Genomic DNA, 21,026 nt, shown 5'->3' with positions numbered 1-21,026 from the left:
TCAAAATGTGGTGTAGTCAATTATGCTGAGCACTGTACACACATATACACATTCAAATAACATAACAAAAAAAAAAGAAATAACAAAATAAATAAAATAATAACAAAAAATAAAAATAATGAATTTAAACTTTGAAAAATAATGACAAAATAACAAAAACAATGATACAATTAAAAAAAATACATGTTTACAAACACAATTTACATAATGTTCATATATAGTTCCCAAAGATAGTCAAAATCCTTCTGCTTGTCATTGATGATATAAGTTAGTCTCTATACAGTTCAATATTTCTTTTTTTCCAGAATTCTGTGGATGGAGCATCCATGTGTTTCCAGTATAATGCAATGTATTCAGTATGATTAAACTTTTAAAATAACATCCATGATTTTTTTTTTCACATAGCAAGTGCTAAAACCAAATTTTGTATTATTTGGAAGTAAAAATGAAAAGGACCAAAGAGCAACAGAGAATCAAAATTTATTTTCATGGCTGGAAAAGTAAAAAAAGTATGAATTGTAGTATGAATTGTCTAGCATCCTAGTGCTATTAAAATGTTATTGCAATTTCTTTCAATCATTTATTTATTTTTTAATCAGCATCCATCTCAAATGACTGTGGAAAAAGTCAAAGCTCACTCATAAATGTGTGTGATGTAAATCATTATGTACTAAATAATCACAGTGATGGTTTAATTATTTAATGATGTACTTAAAACTATTTTTTTTTCAGAATTGGCAGCTGAATTCATTGCCAGACCCCAAAACCAAGAGACAGTTGAAGGTGAAAAGGCTGAGTTTGTTTGCTCAGTGTCCAAAGACAACTATGAAGTTAAATGGTTCAAAGGAGACAAAGAACTTACAACGGATGATAAGTATGAAATCATCGTTGATGGCAAGAGGAGGGCCCTTGTCGTTAAAAACTGTGAGCTGAAAGATGAGGGTGCGTTCACTGCCAACATTGGCTCTGTAAAGGCGTCAGCAAACTTGTTGGTGATTGGTAAGTTTTGTTTTTTTGTTTGCTTGCTGTCTTCCTCTCTTTTTTGTATTTTTCTATAATATTTCTGTAGAAGAATTTGCCTGAAAATGTGTATCTTTACTTGTCTCATTAGAAAAACTGAGGATTATCACTCCCATCAAGGATACCCAAGTAAAGGAAGGACAAGAGATTGTTCTCAACTGCGAGGTGAACTCAGAGGGTGCTAAAGCCAAATGGCTGAAGAACAATGAGACAATGTTTGAGAGTAGCAAGTTTGTGATGGCTCAAAGAGACACCGTGTTCTCGCTGAGAATCAAAGCTGCAGAAAAATCAGATGAAGCCACTTACACCATTACACTGACAAACCAACGCGGAGAGCAAGCCAAGTGCTCTGCTAACATCAGCGTACAGGGTATGCTATTGTTATATGTCTGCCTTTTATACAGTGTTTAGTTTCTCCACATACTGCATACTTTTTTTTGCATTCACAGAGGAAGCCCTCAAGATCATTGAGCCACTGGAGGACTGTGAAATAGAAGAAAAGAAAACCATTACTTTCACTTGCAAAGTGAACAGACCAAATGTGACAGTTCAGTGGATGAAGGCTGGTCAAGAGATCACTTTGAGCAAACGTATTCTGTATCGTGTGGACAAGGACAAGCACACTCTGACCATCAAGGACTGCAGTCTTGAAGATGAAGGTGAATACACTGTAGTTGCTGGTGCTGACAAGGCCACAGCCGAACTGATCATCAGTGAAGCTCCCGCTGACTTCGCCGCTCAGCTCAGAGACCAAACCATCACTGAGTTTGAGGATGCTGAATTCACTTGCAAATTGTCTAAGGAAAAAGCCCACGTTAAATGGTACAGAAATGGACGTGAAATCAGAGAAGGACCAAGGTGAATTTTACCTCTGACTAAAAGGTACTTTGTGATAATGTGAAAACATATGCTAAAGTTTATACTCACTTTTTTCAGATATCATATGGAAAGAGTTGGAAAAGAATGCAAGCTCATAGTCAAGGAATGCAGACCAGATGATGAATGTGAATATGCCTGTGGAGTGGAAGACAAAAGGTCAAGGGCACGTCTCTTTGTTGAAGGTACTTTTTTTTTTACAACCTGTTACCTGTATCCATGATCATAAAGTATAGCCAAGTTATTTGATTTGCTCATGCTTTCTTTTTTCTTTAACAGAGATCCCAGTTGAGATTGTCAGGCCACCTACAGATGTGTTTGAGCCCCCAGGATCAGATATTGTGTTTGAAGCTGAACTAAATAAGGACAGAGTTGAGGTCAAATGGATGAGGAACAACATGATCATTGTCCAGGGTGACAAATACCAGATGATCAGTGAGGGCAAAGTTCACAGGCTGCAGGTCTGTGAGATCAGACCCCGTGATCAGGGAGAATACAGAATAGTTGCCAAAGAGAAAGATGCCAGAGCCAAGCTTGAGCTTGCAGGTATCATAGAGTATGCACTAACGCTATTATGCTTTTCATAGAAAGGGAAATATCTATCCTAATGTCCTATACTTTTCATTACAGCTATTCCAAAGATCAAGACTACAGATCAGAACCTTGTAACAGATGCCGGGAAACCTTTTGTCATGGCTGTTCCCTATGATGCTTATCCTCGGGCTGAGGCTGAATGGTTTTTCGATGACATAAGCCTACCAGGGCAAAACATCGACACATCCAATGAACGGACAGAGTATAGGCTAAAGGAACCCAAGAAGTCAGACCAGGGCCGTTACAAGATAGTCATCAAGAACAAACATGGAGCTGGAGAGGCTTTTATTAATTTAGATGTAATTGGTGAGTAGAAAAACATTCTTGCAGATTTACAGACAGTTTTAAGTCTTCTGCATATCTAATAAAAATGTGTTTTGTAGATGTTCCGGGACCTGTGAAGAACCTGCATGTTGTTGATACTGCGGATGGTGAGGTCAGCCTCGCTTGGGAAGAACCGGAAAGTGATGGTGGAAGTAAGATCTTGGCTTATGTAGTTGAAAGACGAGATATCAAGCGCAAGACCTGGACAATGGCTACAGACCGTGCAGATATTCCAGAGTACTGTGTTGGTGGATTGCAGAGAGACAACATGTATTTCTTCCGTGTATGTGCTCGGAATAGAGTTGGAAATGGGGAGACCGTTACAACAGATGAGGCAGTTCAAGCCAAGAACAAATTTGGTGAGACAATCTTATCAAACTTATAAAGTACTATATGATGCACATCACAGTGATAAATAAAATTAGCAACTACATTATTAAAAAGGTTAAAATGAAAAGTAAAATGAAAAAAGAAAAGAAAAAACCAAAACCAATTCAGTACTACCAAAAAAATTATCATAATAACCTTTATCTTTGTACCCAAAACTCAGATAGCCGGACAGCAATTCACCTTTTTTATGTGTGTGTTGGTGTCTGGAACATTGCACCTTCAAAAAGTTTAGCTTGAGTGTGTTCTAAAAATACATTGTGTATATAAATTGTTATAATTAAGTCAGTATCCATATATATATATATAATGTTATAACTTCTGATCACATTGTCTAAAACGTTTCATTAATTCTTCTGCTTCTAACAGATGTGCCAGATGCACCTCAGAAGTTTATGGTTGGAGTTGTCAATAGGTTTGGTGCCACAGTGTCTTGGGAACCACCACTTTTTGATGGAGGATCTGAGATCACATCTTACATAATTGAGCTTCGAGACAGAACCTCTGTGAAATGGGAGCCTGCAATGGTTGTTAAAGCTGAGGATCTCACAGCTACACTCAGTGATGTTGTTGAAAACAAGGAGTACATCTTCAGGGTTAGAGCTGAGAACAAAGCTGGAATTGGCCAGCCAAGTGCTGCCACAGATCCAGTCAAGATTATGGATCCAATTGGTTAGTAGAATTTATGTTTTGCGCGTTATGTATGTATATTATGTCCTGGGCAAAAAAGCAGCAAATTTTTAACTTTTTTTTCCCCCAATTATAGAGAGGCCAAGTCCACCTCTGAACTTCAATTACACAAATCAAACTAGAGACTCAGTTCAGCTGTCATGGGAAACTCCCATCAGCAATGGAGGCAGCATGATTACAGGTTACATCATTGAGAAATGTGAAGATGGCACTGACAAGTGGCTAAGATGTAATGCTAGACTTTGCCCTGACCTGTATTATAGGGTATGTCCTTTTGACAAATTTTGTGTTAAATTTGTAACAATATAATTGTGTGAATAGATTGTTTTCTAATGGGCTGTTTGTTTACCTGTATTAAGGTTTCTGGACTGAAGTTTGGTCAGAAGTACCACTACAGAGTATGTGCAGAAAATGCTGCTGGTGTGTCTGAACCAGCTGATGCAATTGGGCCACTTTTGGCTGATGATCCTCATGGTAAGCTAATTTAAAATGACCGAAAGTTGAAAAAAAAAATGTGGATGCATTAATGTGTTGTCTATCTTCTGTTCCATCCTTAGTGGGTCCTACCATCGATCTCAGTGGATTCAAAAATGGTTTGGAAGTCATTGTGCCCAATGCTCTTATCATCAGAGTTCCTATTACGGGATATCCCGTACCCAAACCCAAGTGGACATTTGGTGACAAAGAGCTCACTGTTGGTGATCGTGTTTCCATGGTCACAAAGCCTACATACACTGAACTGGTTGTCGCTCCAAGTGTTCGTCCAGACAAAGGAACATACACCCTACAATTGGAAAATGATGTGACATCTGTATCTGGAGAGATTGAAGTCAATGTTATTGGTATGCAATACCGACTAACTTTACTATTTTATTATTGTCTTTGCACAATAATTAATGTTTAATCCCATTTTTGCAACTTTCAGCATGTCCAAGTGCACCCAAAGACTTCAAAGTCGCAGAGGTGACAAGACATCATGTCCATCTAATGTGGGAAGCACCAGAACATGATGGAGGCAGCCCTGTAAGTGGGTACAATGTTGAGAAAAGAGAGGTCTCCCGCAAGACGTGGGTCAAGGTAAGCTGTTCTTTAGAGTCACTTTTCTCAGTAATTGTACGCTCATTAAAACATCTAGGCCTTAACAACATCTTCTTTTTAGGTGATATCTGGTGTACAGGACCTTGAGTACACTGTCACAGATGTCATTGAGGGCAAGGAATACCTGTTCAGTGTTATTGCTTGCAATAAATGTGGACCAGGAGAGCCAGCATACATTGATGAACCTGTGAATGTGTCCTCCCCAGCAAGTAAGATTTCAAAATTGTTACTCACAATTGTTACTCACGATTTACTCACGGGGCACGGCATCATTAGTATGCACACCAACAGAAACATGTAGACTGCTGAGTATTGTGTTTAATCCACATTTAATCATTGTGTCTCTCAGCTCTTACTGTCATTTTTCATAAGTGAAATAAGGCAATGCACTTTATTAAACATTATCTGTTTATGTAGAGGTTGATATTAGTTTTTGGCTGTGTTTACATTTACATTATAGCTTCAGAATACAACACAATACATCTTTGCCTGTCTCTTTGGTTGAGTTTAATTATAATTTAGCCTATATTTTATTTAAGGTTAATCTGTCTGGTGGTTAAAATTAGATGCCTCACTCCATGCTAAAATGAACAGGGCATCTACTCCGTTTGTTAGAATATTTTTGGACTGTCATATTGACATATGGTTCAGTAGCACGTCAGGGCGTCTCGAGTTCGAATCCCAGCTTGAGGACATTTCCCTACCCTACCCCCTCTCTCTCCAACTTTGTATGAGATTATATTGCCCATGTATATTTCAGAGTATACTGTATCATGCTGTGTGTGTCAGAGCTGAGCTCATTAATATTTATGACTGATCTAAAATAGAACCTTCTGATTCTATGCGGCAATTTATGAAGTACAAAATGAGCATATAAAACCATTTTTGAAGAATTTTTTAAAATTATCTAAGCCACATACGTTCTGTTTATATATCACAGAACAATTTAACTTATTGAATCAATGCAGTATATGTCACCTTTAATAATTCTTACTTGACACTGTCATTCCATTAGTATGATGGTTTTTAAATAATTTGTTTGAAATACAGCTGTGCCTGACCCTCCTGAGCACCTAAAATGGAGGGACAAATCAGCAAAGAGCATCTTCCTGCTCTGGGAACCTCCCAGATATGATGGTGGTGCAGCTGTCAAGGGTTACATTGTTGATAAATGCCAACGTGGAACTGACAAATGGGAGGCCTGTGGAGATCCCATACCTGAGCTTAAGTGAGTGTGGATTCTGCATGTGGATTCTTATAGTATAAATATAACTAAACCTGTCATTGTATTTTTTTAATTATAGTCTGTAACGCATAAATCTGTCATTACACACACACAAATCATTATATATATATATATATATATATATATATATATATATATATATATATATATATATATATATATATATATATATATATATATATATATATATATATACACATACAGGTGAAATCAGAGTTATTAAAACCCCTTTAATTTTTTTATGTTTAACAGAGCAAGGAAATTTTCACAGTATGTCTGATAACGTTTTTTCTTCTGCAGAAAGTCTTATTTGTTTTGTTTCGGCTAGAATAAAAGCAGTTTTAAATTTTTTTAAAAACATTTTACAGTCAAAATTATTAACCACTTTAAGCTATATATTTTTTCAGATTGTCTACAGAACCATCATTAAACAATAACTTGCTTAATTACCGTATCCTGCCTAGGTAACCTAATTAAACCCTAGTTAAACTTTTAAATGCCACTTTAAACCTTTAAATGCTGTATAGAAGTATCTTGAAAAATATCTAGTAAAATATTATGTACTGTCATCATGACAAAGAAATGAGTTATTAAAACTTTTATGTTTAGAAATGTGTTGAAAAAATCTGTTAAACAGAAATTTGGGAAAAAAATAAACAGGGGGGCTAATAATTCAGGGGGTTTTGAATTCAACTGTATGTTCATGTATATCTCAGGTTCCAGGTGACTGGTCTTATTGAAGGTCAGTGGTATGCCTACCGTGTAAGAGCAGTAAACAGACTTGGAGCCAGTCGACCATGCAAGGCTACAGATGAGATCCTTGCTGTAGATCCTAAAGGTTGGTGATCTAGATCCACCAATACATTAGTCAAAAACAGTATACATTCACACTATATAATGTAATTATTTTTTGTTATATTACAGAGCCACCAGAGATCCAGTTAGATGCAAAGCTTCTGGCTGGTTTAACTGCCAGGGCTGGCACTAAGATCGACCTACCTGCTGATGTGCTTGGCAAGCCAGAGCCACGAGTGAAATGGACAAAAGCGGACCTTGTTTTGAAACCAGAAGAAAGAATTACTATTGACACAAAACCTGGTCATTCCATGCTTTCCATTGCAAATACAACTAGATCTGACACAGCCACATATATTATTGAGGCAGTCAACACTAGTGGCCGTGCTACTGCAACTGTTGACGTCAACATTCTTGGTATGGCGTTGTTCAACATTAACTGTTGAAGATTTTTTAGATTATGCTGAAATAACAGGTAGTTTAATTCATGTCTTATCTTACAGACAAACCTGGCCCTCCAGCTGCTTTTGATATTTCTGAAATTACCAACGAGTCCTGCTGTCTGGCCTGGAATGCCCCCAGAGATGATGGTGGCTCCCCGGTTGCTAATTACATTGTAGAGATGAGGCCCACAGACAAAGAGGAGTGGCAAAAACTGTCTGCTACAATCAAACAAACTGCGTTTAAAGCAACCAAACTGGTGCCTTTGAAGGAATATGTCTTCAGAGTTTCTGCTGAAAACCAGTATGGCATTGGTGCTCCTGCGGAGCATGTGCCTATTGTTGCAAAGTATTCATTTGGTAAGAGTACACTTCAGTAATTTATTCTATTTCTAAAACTTTAGTAAGAAAACTAATAATCTTTCTTCATGACTCAGATACTCCTGGGGCACCAACCAGGGTTCAGCCTTCTGATATCACAAGAGATGCTGTTACTTTGACTTGGTATGAGCCCGATGAAGATGGTGGAAGTCCCATCACTGGTTACTGGGTTGAGAGGTTTGATCCTGAAACTGACAAATGGATCAAGTGTAATAAACTGCCAATTAAGGACACAACATTCAGGTAGAGTAATTGTATTCAATTAAATTGTATGTGCAATGAAATGGTGAATGAATATTAAAAACTGTAGAAAGTCTCAAAATATTGTTTCCTTATCAGGGTGAAAGGCTTGCCTACAAAAAAGAAGTACAAGTTCCGTGTTTTGGCTGAGAATCTCGCAGGACAAGGAAAGCCTAGTGTTGAGACTGATCCAGTTTTGATCAAGGATCCAATTGGTATGCCATGGCTTTATTTTTATTGTTATTGTTATATAATTAGGTTTCATTATCTCAATGAATCTGATATGTTGTTTTAGATCCTCCCTGGGCTCCTGGAAAACCATTTGTCAAGGACATTGCAAAGACTTCAGCAGACCTGCAGTGGAATAGACCTGAGCATGATGGTGGTGCTAAGATCGAGTCCTACATAATTGAGCTTCAAAAGACTGGCACTGAGGAATGGGTCCGTGTTGCTGAGGATGTGCCAACAACAGAGCATTCATTGAAGGGTCTGATGGAGAAACAGGAGTATTCTTTTAGAGTGAAGGCCATCAATGTTGCTGGAGAGAGTGAACCTAGTGACCCAAGTGACCCGGTTGTCTGCAAAGAGAGACTTTGTGAGTGTTGAAAGAAGATTTTTAAAAAGTGATTTGTCCAAACAGAATTGTCATAGTTAACTAATTGTATGTCAAAAGATAATTTAATTAAGAACAAATCTAGACAGAGTGTGTATGGATGTTTTCCAGAGATGGGTTGTGGCTGGAAGGGCATCTGCTGCGTAAAACGTGCTGGATAAGTTGGCGGTTCATTCCGCTGTGGCGACCCCGAATTAATAAAGGGACTAATTCGAAAAGAAAATGAATAAATGACACATCTAGACATCTGTAACTAGATGCACATTCATCTTATTCAGACTTCACTTAATTTATACTTCAAATAAATTAAAATACAACTGCTTATAAAAAAATTATCTGCACCATATATGTTAAAGCATATATATGTTTTTTCTTTCTTCTAAATTTACCAGGATAGTAATTAGACAGTATACTCAGTGCACATGGTCAAAGTACATACTAAGGTTTATATAGTGTAATTACATCAGACCTTAATTTTCAGATTTTTGATACACCATATCTTTTTTCAACTATTATATTATTTTTGCTATTCTCTTTTCACTAGATGTTCCAAATCCTCCACGCTGGCTTGAGGTGGTTAACATTACTAAAATCAACTGTGACCTTAAGTGGACTGAACCAGATAGTGATGGTGGCTCTCCAATCACCAACTATGTTGTTGAGAAAAGAGACGTTAGACGCAGGACCTGGCAGGCTGTGGACACCACCGTGAAAGATACCAAGTATACTGTCACTCCACTAAGTGAAGGCTCTCTTTATGTGTTCCGTGTGGCTGCTGAGAATGCAGTTGGCATAAGTGAGTTCTGTGAACTAGAGGACAGTGTTTTGGCCAAGGATACTTTCAGTAAGTTAAACTACATGCTTCTTAATGTGTATATATAGTATGTTTTATTACAATGATTCATTATTTTTGTTTTTTTCTCTAGCAACCCCTGGACCACCATATGCTTTGACTGTTGTTGAAGTGTCCAAGAGACATGTTGATCTGAAATGGGAGCCACCCAACAGTGATGGTGGAAGACCCATCACAAAGTAAGGATATATTTAAAATAATAAACTAATAGTTTTATAAAATGCAAACAAAAGGAAGAGTTTGTGGCGTTTAATGTTAAACAAAAAAACTCATGAATCATTCTTTTCATAGGTATGTTATTGAGAAGAAGGAGAAAGTAGGCACACGCTGGGTAAAGTCTGGAAAGACATCTGGCCCTGAATGCAAGTACAGGGTGACTGATGTTGATGAAGGCACTGAGGTGCAGTTCCAGGTCCGTGCTGAGAATGAAGCTGGAGTCGGCCACCCGAGTGAACCTACTGTTATTATGACTATTGAGGATGCCATAAGTATGTTAAGTTATTAATTACACAACATACTACAAATAATACTATTGTTCAAGTAGTGATAAATTTGTATATGCATCCCAAAATTAGGATTGATTAATATGGATTTTGTTTAGGTCCACCTTCTCCTCCACTTGAAGTCAAGATTGTTGATGCCAGCAGAGAGCACATCAACATTACATGGAAAGTTCCAGAAAAGAATGGAGGAAGTCCAATCACAGGCTACCATGTTGAGCTGTCTGAAGCTGAAACTGAGAAGTGGATGAGGATTAATCCTCGCCCTGTTAAAGAGCTCAGGTTTAAGGCTGAGGAAGGCATAATTCCTGAGAAAAAATATGTTCTGAGAGTTCGTGCTATCAATGCTGTTGGAGTCAGTGATCCCTCTGAAATATCAGATGGTGTCTTTGCCAAAGACCCAGATAGTAAGGACTATACAATTAATATATGTACATTCATATTTTGTCTCTGATCTGGTACTGGTATTTATTATTTTTTTTTTATATTTCAAAGGTGCACCAACCATTGATGTTGCGACCCAGGACATTGTAGTTGTTGAGGGTGAGAAGATGGATATAAAAATCCCATACAGAGCAATACCAAAACCATCCATGGTCTGGAAAAAGGGTGATACTGAATTGAAGACTGAAGACAGGCTGACATTAACTTGTGAACTTAATCGTGTTCACCTGGAGCTTCTCAAGTGCAAACATGAAGATGCTGGCGTGTACACGGTTACACTTGAGAATAGTCTGGGTTCAGTAACTGGCACTGTTAATGTAACAGTGATTGGTAAGAGACCTTGTAACTATATGAACTGATTCCACAAGTCACACTTATCATTCGTACAGTTCAAAATTGAGCTCTGTGCCTCATTATGTTTTCCAATAACAGGCCTGCCTGGACAATGTAAAGACATCTCTCCCAGTGAGCTCACCAAGAACTCTTGCACGATTTCCTGGGAGCCTCCAGAGAATGATGGTGGTAGTCCAATCTTGCACTATGTTCTGGAGCGTAGAGAATCTCAGAAGAAGACATTTTTACCTGTGATGTCTGGAGACAATGTTTTAAGCTTTGTGGTCAAAGATCTTATGCTCAATAGTGAATATCACTTCAGAGTGAAGGCTGTTAACAAAATTGGCAGTGGCGAATTTCTTGAACTCCGCAATCCTGTCATAATAGAAGAACAAAAACGTGAGTATTATTCTTATTTATTATTCAATTATATGCAGTTGTATCATTCTCTATGATCATATTGTCATATTAGTTTTAATACGAAATATTTTATTACTATTGTTGTAATACAGAACATCCAGACCCACCAATTGAGGTTGCAGGAGTCAATCCGACCTCAAATTCAATCACAGTTACTTGGATGGCACCACCATATGATGGTGGATGCCCAATCACAGGGTACATTATTGAGAAGATTGAAAAAGATGGTGACCGATTTGAAAGATGTGTTCCAAATCTGGTGCCTGGGTTCTCTTATACTGTCACTGGCTTGACAGAAGGAAAAGAATACCAGTTCCGTGTCCGTGCAGAAAACATTGCTGGTGCAAGTGACCCATCTCGCAGTACACCACTGATTATGGCTGCTGATCCTGTTGGTATGTCACTATATTAGAGTTCCATTTAGAGTATGCATATTTTTGATTTTGCTTATGTTTTGGTCTGTCAAGTAAAACATTATATATTTTGTTTTGTATCTCTGCTTTAGATCCACCAAAAGTAACACTCTTTGCCCGCATTGCATCTGGCCTTAGTATCAAAAAGGGAGAGGAGATTAGATTGGATGCTTACATATCTGGTTCTCCCTACCCAACTGTGACATGGCTTAGAAATGATGAAAATGTCAGGCAGCCACCAGCTAAGAAGAAACCAGAAATTGTGAAGAAGAAAAAGAAGTCTGTTCAACCTGAACCAGAAGAAGAATTCCATCCACCACTTTTAGATCGCCTGTCATATGAACAAACCAAAAAGGGTGAGACTGCACTAATGGTGCGTGATGCCATCAGAACTGACCATGGAAATTTCACTATTAGAGTTGAGAATGCCCATGGTTTTGCAACAGCATCTTGTGATGTCAATGTTCTTGGTAAGTGACTTATGAAACAACTATGCATTTCTCCTGAACCATGTATTCAACTAATATATTTATTTATTAATATTTGTTAAAACTTACAGATAAGCCTGGCCCCCCTGTCAACTTTGGATTTGATGAGATCAGGAACACCTCAGTTGTTTGCACCTGGGATGCACCTCTTGATGATGGAGGTAGTGAGATCATCAACTACATACTGGAAAAGAAAGACAACACTACTGATGATATTGGATGGGTAACTGTGACCTCGACCCACAAGGGATACAATTACCCTGTAACCAAGCTTATTGAAGGAAAAGAGTACATCTTCAGAGTCACCGCTGAAAACAAGTTTGGATGTGGACATCCATGCTACTCTGAACCACTTGTTGCAAAGAATCAATTTGGTAAAACTGTATTTTAGCTCTACATTTGTACCAGTTGCTGGCCTATGTTACAGTTTATTGATTTTTTTAAATGTTTTTTTTTAGAACCACCTGATGCTCCCAACATGCCAAGAATTGGAGAGGTCACCTCTAGCACAGTTGCTCTTAGCTGGCATGAGCCAAAGGACAATGGTAGCCCCATCTTGGGCTACTGGGTTGAGAGACGTGAAGTCAACAGCAAATACTGGATCAGAGTGAACAGCAATCTTTTGAGTGCATTGAATGTTAAGGTTGAGGGTCTTATGGAAGGCCTTGTCTACGTCTTCAGGGTCTGTGCTGAAAACTTAGCTGGCCCAGGAGAATTCAGTGTACCAACTGACCCCCAGGCAGCAATGGATCCAATATGTAAGCATGAGTTTTTTTTTCATTGTCACAATTGGTTTAAATGTTTATTTGTAATTTTATCATTTTTACATTATCAACATATTTTTTGTATTAGTTATTAGTTTTGGTGGCTTAGTTTGTGTGGATATTATTCATAGAGTTAATGAGCATAATGCACCTATGTGACCAGTAGTGACAGTAGTGACAATGGACTTTTCTTGCATAGCACATTCTGTGTTTATAGAAGTTTCGTTAAAACGAGTAAATAAAATTGGTTTTATCTGAATTATACTTGTAAATGCACCTATTTTGCAGTGCCCCCTGGCCCACCTGTACCAAAAATTGTTGATGTCACAAATACAACTATTGATATCAGTTGGCAACCTCCATTGTACAATGGTGGTGGAGAAATCCTTGGGTATCATGTTGAGCGCTGTCTGGTTGGAGAGAAGGACTGGGTCCGCTGCACTGAGTTTAGATGCAAAGACCGCAAGTACACTGTAACTGGACTAACTGAGGGAGCTGATTATAACCTTCGTGTGTATGCTGTAAATGAAGGTGGGCATGGAGCCCCAGGCATGACAGAACCTGTTCAGGCCAAAGAACCTGAAGGTATGTTGAAAAAAAGCATCTTAAGTCCAATAAAGGGAACTGATGTTAGTTCTTGAATGCTATTCTTTTTCATTATTTTTTATCTTACGTGACTAACGTTAAACCTGTTGTAAAGGAATTTCACTTAAATTTTATATCTGAATCAATTTAACAGAGGCTCCAGGAGTTGAGTTTGATATCTCTGTAAGGAATGGAGTCATCATTAGAGCTGGAGAAACATTGCGTCTCCCTGCTGTTGTTACTGGACGACCTGTACCAGAGGTTAAGTGGACAAAGGATGGTGCAGAGCCAGACAAGGAACATGTAGTTATTGATGCAGAAATAAAAAGCAGCACTTTAAGCATCAAAAAAGCTTTAAGAACTGACCATGGCATATACCAGATCACTGGTACAAACCCTAGTGGAACCAAGTCTGTCTCTGTTAAGGTGGATGTGATGGGTATGTGATGGAGATTATTTTAATTTCTCCTGTTATTCCTGCTTTATTCTTGTTTATTATGTCAAATTATTTACTTTTCATTCTTAAAATGTAATCTTTGCGGTGTTTTCTTATATTTGTTTGTACTAAAGATGTTCCTGGACCAGTGGTTGATTTTAAGACAGTTAATGTGAACAAGAAGATGATTTCACTGACCTGGTCAGATCCTTTGGATAATGGTGGAAGTGACATCATGGGTTATGTTGTTGAGAGAAAGGATGCCAAAATGCACATTTACAGACAACCCCTAGAAGTTGCTGCTTGCAAATGTGACATTGTTGGTCTTCTTGATGGAGAAGAATACATGTTCCGTGTGGTTGCAAGGAACAAGTTTGGCCTTGGTGCTCCTGTTGAACTTGGCCCTGTTTTAGCAGTGGACCCCAAAGGTAAATACAACAGAATGCTTATAGAATTCAAATCTTGCACAATTATATATTAAAATTATTTGTTTTATTACATCTTAGGAGTTCCATCTGCCCCTGACAAATTGCGCTACACTGAAAGGACTAAGAATACCATTACTCTGACATGGGAAGCTCCACGTAGCGATGGTGGTTCTCCAATCATAGGCTACTATATTGAAAAGATGAGACAAGACAGCAATGAATATGATGTTGCTAACCGCAATCTTTGCAAAGACCTCACCATCACATTGGAAAATCTGACTGAGAACATGATGTTTGACTTCAGAGTGAAAGCTGTCAATGAGGTTGGTAATGGAGAACCATCCAAAGCAATCAGTGTCAATATCCAGGAAGATGAACGTACGTATCACTCCATATAATACAAGTCATTCATAACTTTTAAACATATGTATATACAATTATTTTTGTCCTTTATTTTAGATTCACCTACTGTTAAGTGGATGAAATTCTTCAAGAGTGATGCAATTATTGTCAAGAAAGGAGCAGCTATTGAAATTCCTGCTGAAATTGTTGGCTTACCCTTGCCTACTTTTGAGTGGACAAAGAATGGAGTAGTTATTGACCAACCCACTGAGACAATGACATTGGAATCGGAGGAGATTAACAGACAAACTATCAATACTAAAATTGGCATTCCTGAATCTGTAAGACAAGATACAGGCATGTACACGCTAACTGCTACAAATACCCGTGGAGTAGGGCAACGCACAATGCGAGTGGATATCTTGGGTAAGGCTTGTCATTCAGTGTCCATATTTACTTGAGCTTGCAAATTTTCTACTATTGGGGAAGTTTTGGAGGTTTCATTGTACAGTACTTATATCATACTTCTAGTAATTAAGTTTCTGAGAGAACAACTCTACTTAAAGTGATTGTATTAGATTATCATTTTGATGCATTGATGGGATGTCTTAACTGTAGTATTACCGTTTCTCTAGATCGCCCATTGCCACCAAGAAACATTGTGGTGTCTGACATCAAAGCTGAGTCTTGCTACCTTACCTGGGATGCTCCAGAGGACAATGGTGGAAGCGATCTTACCAACTACATCATCGAGAAAAGAGATGCCAGTAAAAAGAAGTCTGACTGGGATCAGCTGACATGCTGCATCATGGATAGACGATATGGGGTTAATAATATTATTAATCTTGTTCATTTGAGAGTGTGCCTATCAAAATAAGACTGTGCTATGTACTTGCAATTCTCATTTTTTTATTTCATCCATTTTTGAAGGTGTACAAGTTGGAGGCCTATGGTACTTACCAGTTCCAAATCAAAGCCGAGAACAAATACGGAGTCAGTGATGGTTGTGAATCAGAAAAGGTTGTCCTCAAAGATCCATTTGGTCTTCCTGGGCCACCCCAGAGGCCAAGGATTATTAGCCACACTCGCTCATCCATGGTGGTCACTTGGGAGCCTCCAAAGGACAATGGTGGCTCAACCATTCAAGGCTACTGGCTTGAAAAGAGAGAGCGTGGTGCTGTATACTGGAGTCGTGTTAATAGGGCACCAGTAACAAAACCAGCCGTCAAGGGCCTGGAATACAATGTGCTGCACCTTATTGAGGGTGCAGAGTACAAGTTCCGAGTGATGGCTCAGAATGCAGCTGGTGTTGGACCTCCCAGCGAAGCCACAGAGTGTGTGTTTGCACTTGATCCAAGAAGTAAGTAATCATTCTGATGCTGATCTGAATATGAATTCCAGATCATAATAATAAATAAAATTCTGCATGTTTAAATATTACCTGTAGACCCACCAAGTCAACCACCAGCACCTGTAGTAACAGACAAATCCCCAAGCAGCGTGAGTCTTTCTTGGACCCCACCAGATAGAGATGGAGGAAGTCCAATAAAGGGTTACATTGTTGAAGTTCAGGATGAAGGTTCACATGAGTGGAAAAGGATCAATACACCAGACAAGCTGATCCTGACTAATTCCTATACTGTGCCTGGGCTTAAAGAAAATAAGAAATGCAGGTTCAGGATTGTTGCTGTCAATGCTGCTGGTGAATCTGAGCCAAGTCCCAGAACTTCTGATATAATCGTACAGGATATTCTGGGTAATTTACTGCTGTGTACACATGTTTCAGTATTACAGAATAATATTTAAAACATACATGTAGAAAGTAATATGTGATTAAATATATATTTGATTGATATGTTCACAGAGGAACCTGTCATTACCATCGATGTCACATCTCAGGAGCTTCTGAACTGTCGTGCTGGAACAACCCTAAAGATTCCAGCCACCATTTCTGGTAAACCTCTTCCAAATGTGACCTGGGAGTTTGATGGAACTGCCCCATCAGAGAAAAAGAATGAGCGTCACACTCTGCCAGTGGATTCAGATGTAGGATAAGTCTCTCTTTTTTCAAGACACAGAGCTCAAACAAACTTGCATTTTTTATACAATACATTTTGTCTTTAAACTTTGCAGATATCATCCAGTGATACAACATCAGTAGTGACAATCCCTGAAAGTAAATTAAACCACTCTGGGCGATACATCATCACTGCCAATAACCAGGCTGGCACTAAAATCGTTAAAGTTCGCGTGAATGTGCTTGGTAAGCAACATTGAATATGAATTTCCTAAAATTCTGAAACATTAAAAACTAAAACAGTAGCAACATCCTTACAATGCATATGTCTTAAATTATGTATTAAAGTATATCACCTAATGTGCCTCATGTGTCTAGATTTGCCTGGAGCTCCTAAAGACATCACAATAAGTGACATCACACGTGGTACATGTAGACTGAGCTGGAAGCCTCCAGACTGTGATGGTGGTGACAGAATTAAGAGCTACTTTATTGAGAAAAAGACTGTTGAAGGAAAGGCTTGGACAAAAGTCAACCCAGCTTGCACAACACAGTCTTTAGTTGTGCCAGACCTTATTGAAGGGCAAGAATACTTGTTCCGCATAAGAGCTGAGAACCGCTTTGGTTTTGGGCCCCATACCACAACTATTCAGGGGACTATGGCCAGGGATCCCATTCGTAAGCATATTTTGTAAATAAGTCTCAATCAAAATGCTTCAAATAGTTCATCCAAACTATAAAAAATACATATGTTTTGCAGATCCTCCTGATCCTCCCATAAGAGTCAAAATCATAGATGTATCCAAGGGCATTGTGACTCTGACATGGAAGCCACCTAAGAATGATGGTGGTGCACCTGTGACTCACTACAATGTTGAGCGTTTGTGGTGGGATAGCAGTGGAAACCAACAAGAGTCCTGGAGACAGTGTAACCGCCGTGATATTGATACCACTACTTTTAAAGTGGAGGATCTTCATGAAGGAGCTGAATATGAATTCCGTGTTAAGGCTGTGAATGAAATTGGTGCAAGCAGACCATCCTCTACAGCAGGGCCAATTATTGTTAAAGATCAGAACAGTATGTACTGAACAATACATGCAAACTAATTGAACGAGTCTGAGAGTTGCATTTAATACCAATCTTCCTTGTTCACTTTCAGGAGCACCTTTCATTGAGCTTCCAGAATTCATGGAGGTTGAACAGGGCACAGATGTCCATATTGTTGCCAAGATTAAGGGATGCCCATTCCCAACTCTCACGTGGCAAAAGGCTCCACCTCACAAGGGTGAAAACAAGGTTGACGTTGAATATAATGAGCACATCAACAAGCTTGTGGCTGACGATAGCTGCACACTGTTGATCCAGCAAGGCAAACGCTCAGATACTGGCCTCTACACACTTACAGCTAGCAATAGCCTTGGCACTGTTTCAAAGGAAATGAGGCTTAATGTTCTAGGTAAATTTCAGTCACCATTTTGTTTATATAAGACATAACTGTTTTTGTTTATATATGAAGACATAACGACTCTCTTCTTTTAAAACAGGACGTCCTGGGGCTCCATCTGCACCCATCAAATTTGAGGAAATTCGTGCTGAACAGATAACACTGTCATGGTTGCCTCCGAAAGATGATGGTGGCTCTAAAATTACAAACTACACCATTGAGAGGCGTGTTGTCAACAGGAAGACTTGGATACCTGTCACTAGTGAACCCAAAGAGAGAATATATACAATTGAGAATCTAATGCCAGGTCATGAGTACATTTTTCGGATTAGGGCTCAAAACAAATATGGTGTTGGTGATCCTCTTGACAGTGAACCTGAAGTAGCCAGAAATGTGTTTAGTAAGTATACATTCACACCTTTAAAGATGCTATGGAAGGTGCTAATGGAACAGTTCATTCAAAAAGATCAAAATCCTTTCATTATTTACTCACCCTTCACTTGTTTCAAACATGCTTGACTTGATTTCTTCTACTGAATACAAAAGAAGATAATTTAAATAAAGCTGTAAATATAAAACCAGTCACTTTCAAATTATTTGTTTTTCCTACTAAGGAACTTACTGGATTATTGATTACATTGTTACATGATTCTAGCTTTCTTCCAAATCATCTTTAGTGTTCTACAGAATACAAAGGTGTGAGTAAATTTTTTTTTGGATGAACTATCCCTCTAAAAATATGCTGTATGTTAAGATTACATTTATTTTACTTCATAACTTTGATTATGTTATGTGTTTTTAAAGTGCCACCTGGCCAATGCGAGAAGCCAACAATTTCTAGCGTCACAATAGACTCCATGACTGTGAATTGGGAAGAGCCAGAGTCCGATGGAGGCAGTCCTATCACAGGTTATTGGCTTGAGCGTAAAGAAACTACATCTAAACGCTGGAGCAGAGTAACTCGTGATCCAGTCCGACCCATGCCAATGGGTGTGTCTCACAGAGTCACAGGACTCATTGAGGGTTCTCAGTATTTGTTCCGTGTAAGTGCAATTAATGCAGCAGGAGTTGGACCTCCAAGTGAGCCATCTGAACCAACATTTGCCAGAGAACCTATAGGTAGGAGAAGCATTCATTTTGAGATTCCGTAGCTGAAATATTTTTAAAAACGTGCTCTCACACTATGACAAATTGTTTTTTTGCAGCTCCTCCTTCTCCTCCAACTCCTAAAGTCACAGACTGGACAAAGACTACAGCAGACTTGGAATGGATTCCACCTTTGAAGGATGGGGGTTCAAAGATAATTGGATACTTTGTTGAATACAAAGAGGAGGGCACAGAAGCATGGGTTAAGGTCTGTTTCTGAACATTAACATTTTCGCAAAAAAGGTATACTTTTCATATAGTTACACAATCAATAAAATACTCTGTTACAGGCCAAAGACAAGGAAGTTAGAGGAACTAAATTTGTGATCGCTGGACTGAAAGAGAATGCATGGTTTAAGTTCAGAGTCATTGCATTGAATGCTGCTGGTCTGGGTGAACCAGGTGAAGTTGCTGATGCTCTTGAAATGAAGGACCGTATAAGTAAGTCTCAGCAATTCAATATTTAACTGAACTAAGTCTTATTTAATTGTTGGTGTGAGAGAACAAAAGCCTAGTGATTTATATGCATTTTGAATTTAATTTAACAATTGTTATTTCAGTTTTGCCAGTCCTTGAGCTGGATGTTTCAGTAAAGGAAAAGATGGTTATTCATGCTGGAGGTGTTATTCGTATCCTGGCTTACGTGTCAGGCCAACCTCCCCCTGTGATAACATGGAGCAGAGGTGAATACCCAGTCCCATCAGAAGCTGTCATTGAAACGACCTCAATCAGCTGCTCGATGGTAATTAAAGACTGTACTAGAGCACAACGAGGTGTTTATACAATAACAGCCAAAAATGATGGAGGAGAGGTGAAGAAGTCTGTCATTGTTGAAGTACTTGGTAAGTGCGAATGATAGAGTAAAAGGTACATAATTACAAATAGTCCACACATTAAATTGAAAAAGAGGCATTACAAAAATTACATTTCCTTGTCTTATTTTGCTTCTTCAGATGTCCCTGGTCCAGTGGGTGTACCATTCACAGCAGAAAATCTTACAAGTGAATCATGCAAGTTGAACTGGTTTTTCCCCGATGATGATGGTGGATCTGCCATCTCCAACTACATAATTGAGAAACGTGAAGCTGAGCGCAAGGCTTGGACTTCTTGCTCCTACACAGCTGGAAGACAAAATGCTGTAGTAAATAATCTGGTGCTAAAAAAGGCATATTTCTTCAGAGTTGCAGCTGTAAATGCAATTGGAGTAGGTCCTTTCAACCAAACAGCATGTGAAATTGTGATTAAAGATCGCATCAGTAAGTATTTGTCATTCTAAATTATTTCCTTTGTTTTAAAATAAATTAAATGACTAAATTACTCAGCTCTAAAATAATATTCAGCATGGATTGTGGTAAATCATCATTTGACCTCTTTGTGTTTAGATGTTCCAGACCGCCCAGATGAGCTTGAGGTGACTGCTATTACTAAAGACTATATTAGTCTGACTTGGAAACCACCTAAAAATGATGGAGGATCTGAAGTGATATCATACATTCTTGAAGCACGCACGATTGGCAAGGACAAGTTTGTCAGACTTACTAAAGACAAACTGATGGATAGGAGATACACTTACGATGGTCTCCGTGAAGGCGACACATATGAATTCCGTGTCAGTGCAGTGAATGAAGTTGGACCGGGCAAACCATCATTTTCCACTAAGCCAATTACATGCAAAGATGAACTTGGTATGTTTTTTTTCAAACTTCAA

At 38.5% G+C, this 21,026-nt stretch overlaps 1 protein-coding gene across 1 annotated transcript in view; it reads left to right on the top strand.

The window, feature by feature from the left end:
- ttn.1 (titin, tandem duplicate 1) overlaps positions 1 to 21,026 on the top strand; it is a 141,288-nt gene that overhangs the window by 61,898 nt on the left and 58,364 nt on the right. The window contains exons 97-146 of the mRNA XM_056465823.1: positions 733 to 999; positions 1,112 to 1,390; positions 1,470 to 1,878; positions 1,957 to 2,081; positions 2,176 to 2,442; positions 2,527 to 2,796; positions 2,874 to 3,173; positions 3,571 to 3,873; positions 3,968 to 4,155; positions 4,251 to 4,365; positions 4,449 to 4,733; positions 4,817 to 4,968; positions 5,051 to 5,198; positions 6,040 to 6,217; positions 6,952 to 7,073; positions 7,160 to 7,447; positions 7,534 to 7,830; positions 7,908 to 8,094; positions 8,191 to 8,306; positions 8,387 to 8,686; positions 9,249 to 9,548; positions 9,631 to 9,736; positions 9,849 to 10,045; positions 10,159 to 10,464; positions 10,553 to 10,831; positions 10,934 to 11,233; positions 11,347 to 11,649; positions 11,760 to 12,137; positions 12,227 to 12,529; positions 12,614 to 12,913; positions 13,208 to 13,504; positions 13,659 to 13,943; positions 14,075 to 14,368; positions 14,447 to 14,746; positions 14,828 to 15,136; positions 15,346 to 15,536; positions 15,641 to 16,070; positions 16,158 to 16,466; positions 16,575 to 16,756; positions 16,844 to 16,973; positions 17,106 to 17,405; positions 17,488 to 17,805; positions 17,888 to 18,184; positions 18,273 to 18,572; positions 18,977 to 19,291; positions 19,378 to 19,526; positions 19,609 to 19,759; positions 19,879 to 20,160; positions 20,272 to 20,574; positions 20,701 to 21,003. Of these exons, the coding sequence (XP_056321798.1) occupies positions 733 to 999; positions 1,112 to 1,390; positions 1,470 to 1,878; positions 1,957 to 2,081; positions 2,176 to 2,442; positions 2,527 to 2,796; positions 2,874 to 3,173; positions 3,571 to 3,873; positions 3,968 to 4,155; positions 4,251 to 4,365; positions 4,449 to 4,733; positions 4,817 to 4,968; positions 5,051 to 5,198; positions 6,040 to 6,217; positions 6,952 to 7,073; positions 7,160 to 7,447; positions 7,534 to 7,830; positions 7,908 to 8,094; positions 8,191 to 8,306; positions 8,387 to 8,686; positions 9,249 to 9,548; positions 9,631 to 9,736; positions 9,849 to 10,045; positions 10,159 to 10,464; positions 10,553 to 10,831; positions 10,934 to 11,233; positions 11,347 to 11,649; positions 11,760 to 12,137; positions 12,227 to 12,529; positions 12,614 to 12,913; positions 13,208 to 13,504; positions 13,659 to 13,943; positions 14,075 to 14,368; positions 14,447 to 14,746; positions 14,828 to 15,136; positions 15,346 to 15,536; positions 15,641 to 16,070; positions 16,158 to 16,466; positions 16,575 to 16,756; positions 16,844 to 16,973; positions 17,106 to 17,405; positions 17,488 to 17,805; positions 17,888 to 18,184; positions 18,273 to 18,572; positions 18,977 to 19,291; positions 19,378 to 19,526; positions 19,609 to 19,759; positions 19,879 to 20,160; positions 20,272 to 20,574; positions 20,701 to 21,003 (12,813 nt within the window). The remainder of the gene's footprint in view (positions 1 to 732; positions 1,000 to 1,111; positions 1,391 to 1,469; positions 1,879 to 1,956; positions 2,082 to 2,175; positions 2,443 to 2,526; positions 2,797 to 2,873; positions 3,174 to 3,570; positions 3,874 to 3,967; positions 4,156 to 4,250; positions 4,366 to 4,448; positions 4,734 to 4,816; positions 4,969 to 5,050; positions 5,199 to 6,039; positions 6,218 to 6,951; positions 7,074 to 7,159; positions 7,448 to 7,533; positions 7,831 to 7,907; positions 8,095 to 8,190; positions 8,307 to 8,386; positions 8,687 to 9,248; positions 9,549 to 9,630; positions 9,737 to 9,848; positions 10,046 to 10,158; positions 10,465 to 10,552; positions 10,832 to 10,933; positions 11,234 to 11,346; positions 11,650 to 11,759; positions 12,138 to 12,226; positions 12,530 to 12,613; positions 12,914 to 13,207; positions 13,505 to 13,658; positions 13,944 to 14,074; positions 14,369 to 14,446; positions 14,747 to 14,827; positions 15,137 to 15,345; positions 15,537 to 15,640; positions 16,071 to 16,157; positions 16,467 to 16,574; positions 16,757 to 16,843; positions 16,974 to 17,105; positions 17,406 to 17,487; positions 17,806 to 17,887; positions 18,185 to 18,272; positions 18,573 to 18,976; positions 19,292 to 19,377; positions 19,527 to 19,608; positions 19,760 to 19,878; positions 20,161 to 20,271; positions 20,575 to 20,700; positions 21,004 to 21,026) is intronic.

Source organism: Danio aesculapii, chromosome 9, assembly GCF_903798145.1.
Source record: "Danio aesculapii chromosome 9, fDanAes4.1, whole genome shotgun sequence".
NCBI classification, from domain to species: Eukaryota; Metazoa; Chordata; class Actinopteri; order Cypriniformes; family Danionidae; genus Danio; species Danio aesculapii.
The sequence above is the reverse complement of the archived record's forward strand: the minus strand, read 5'-3'. Positions and strand labels throughout refer to the sequence as shown.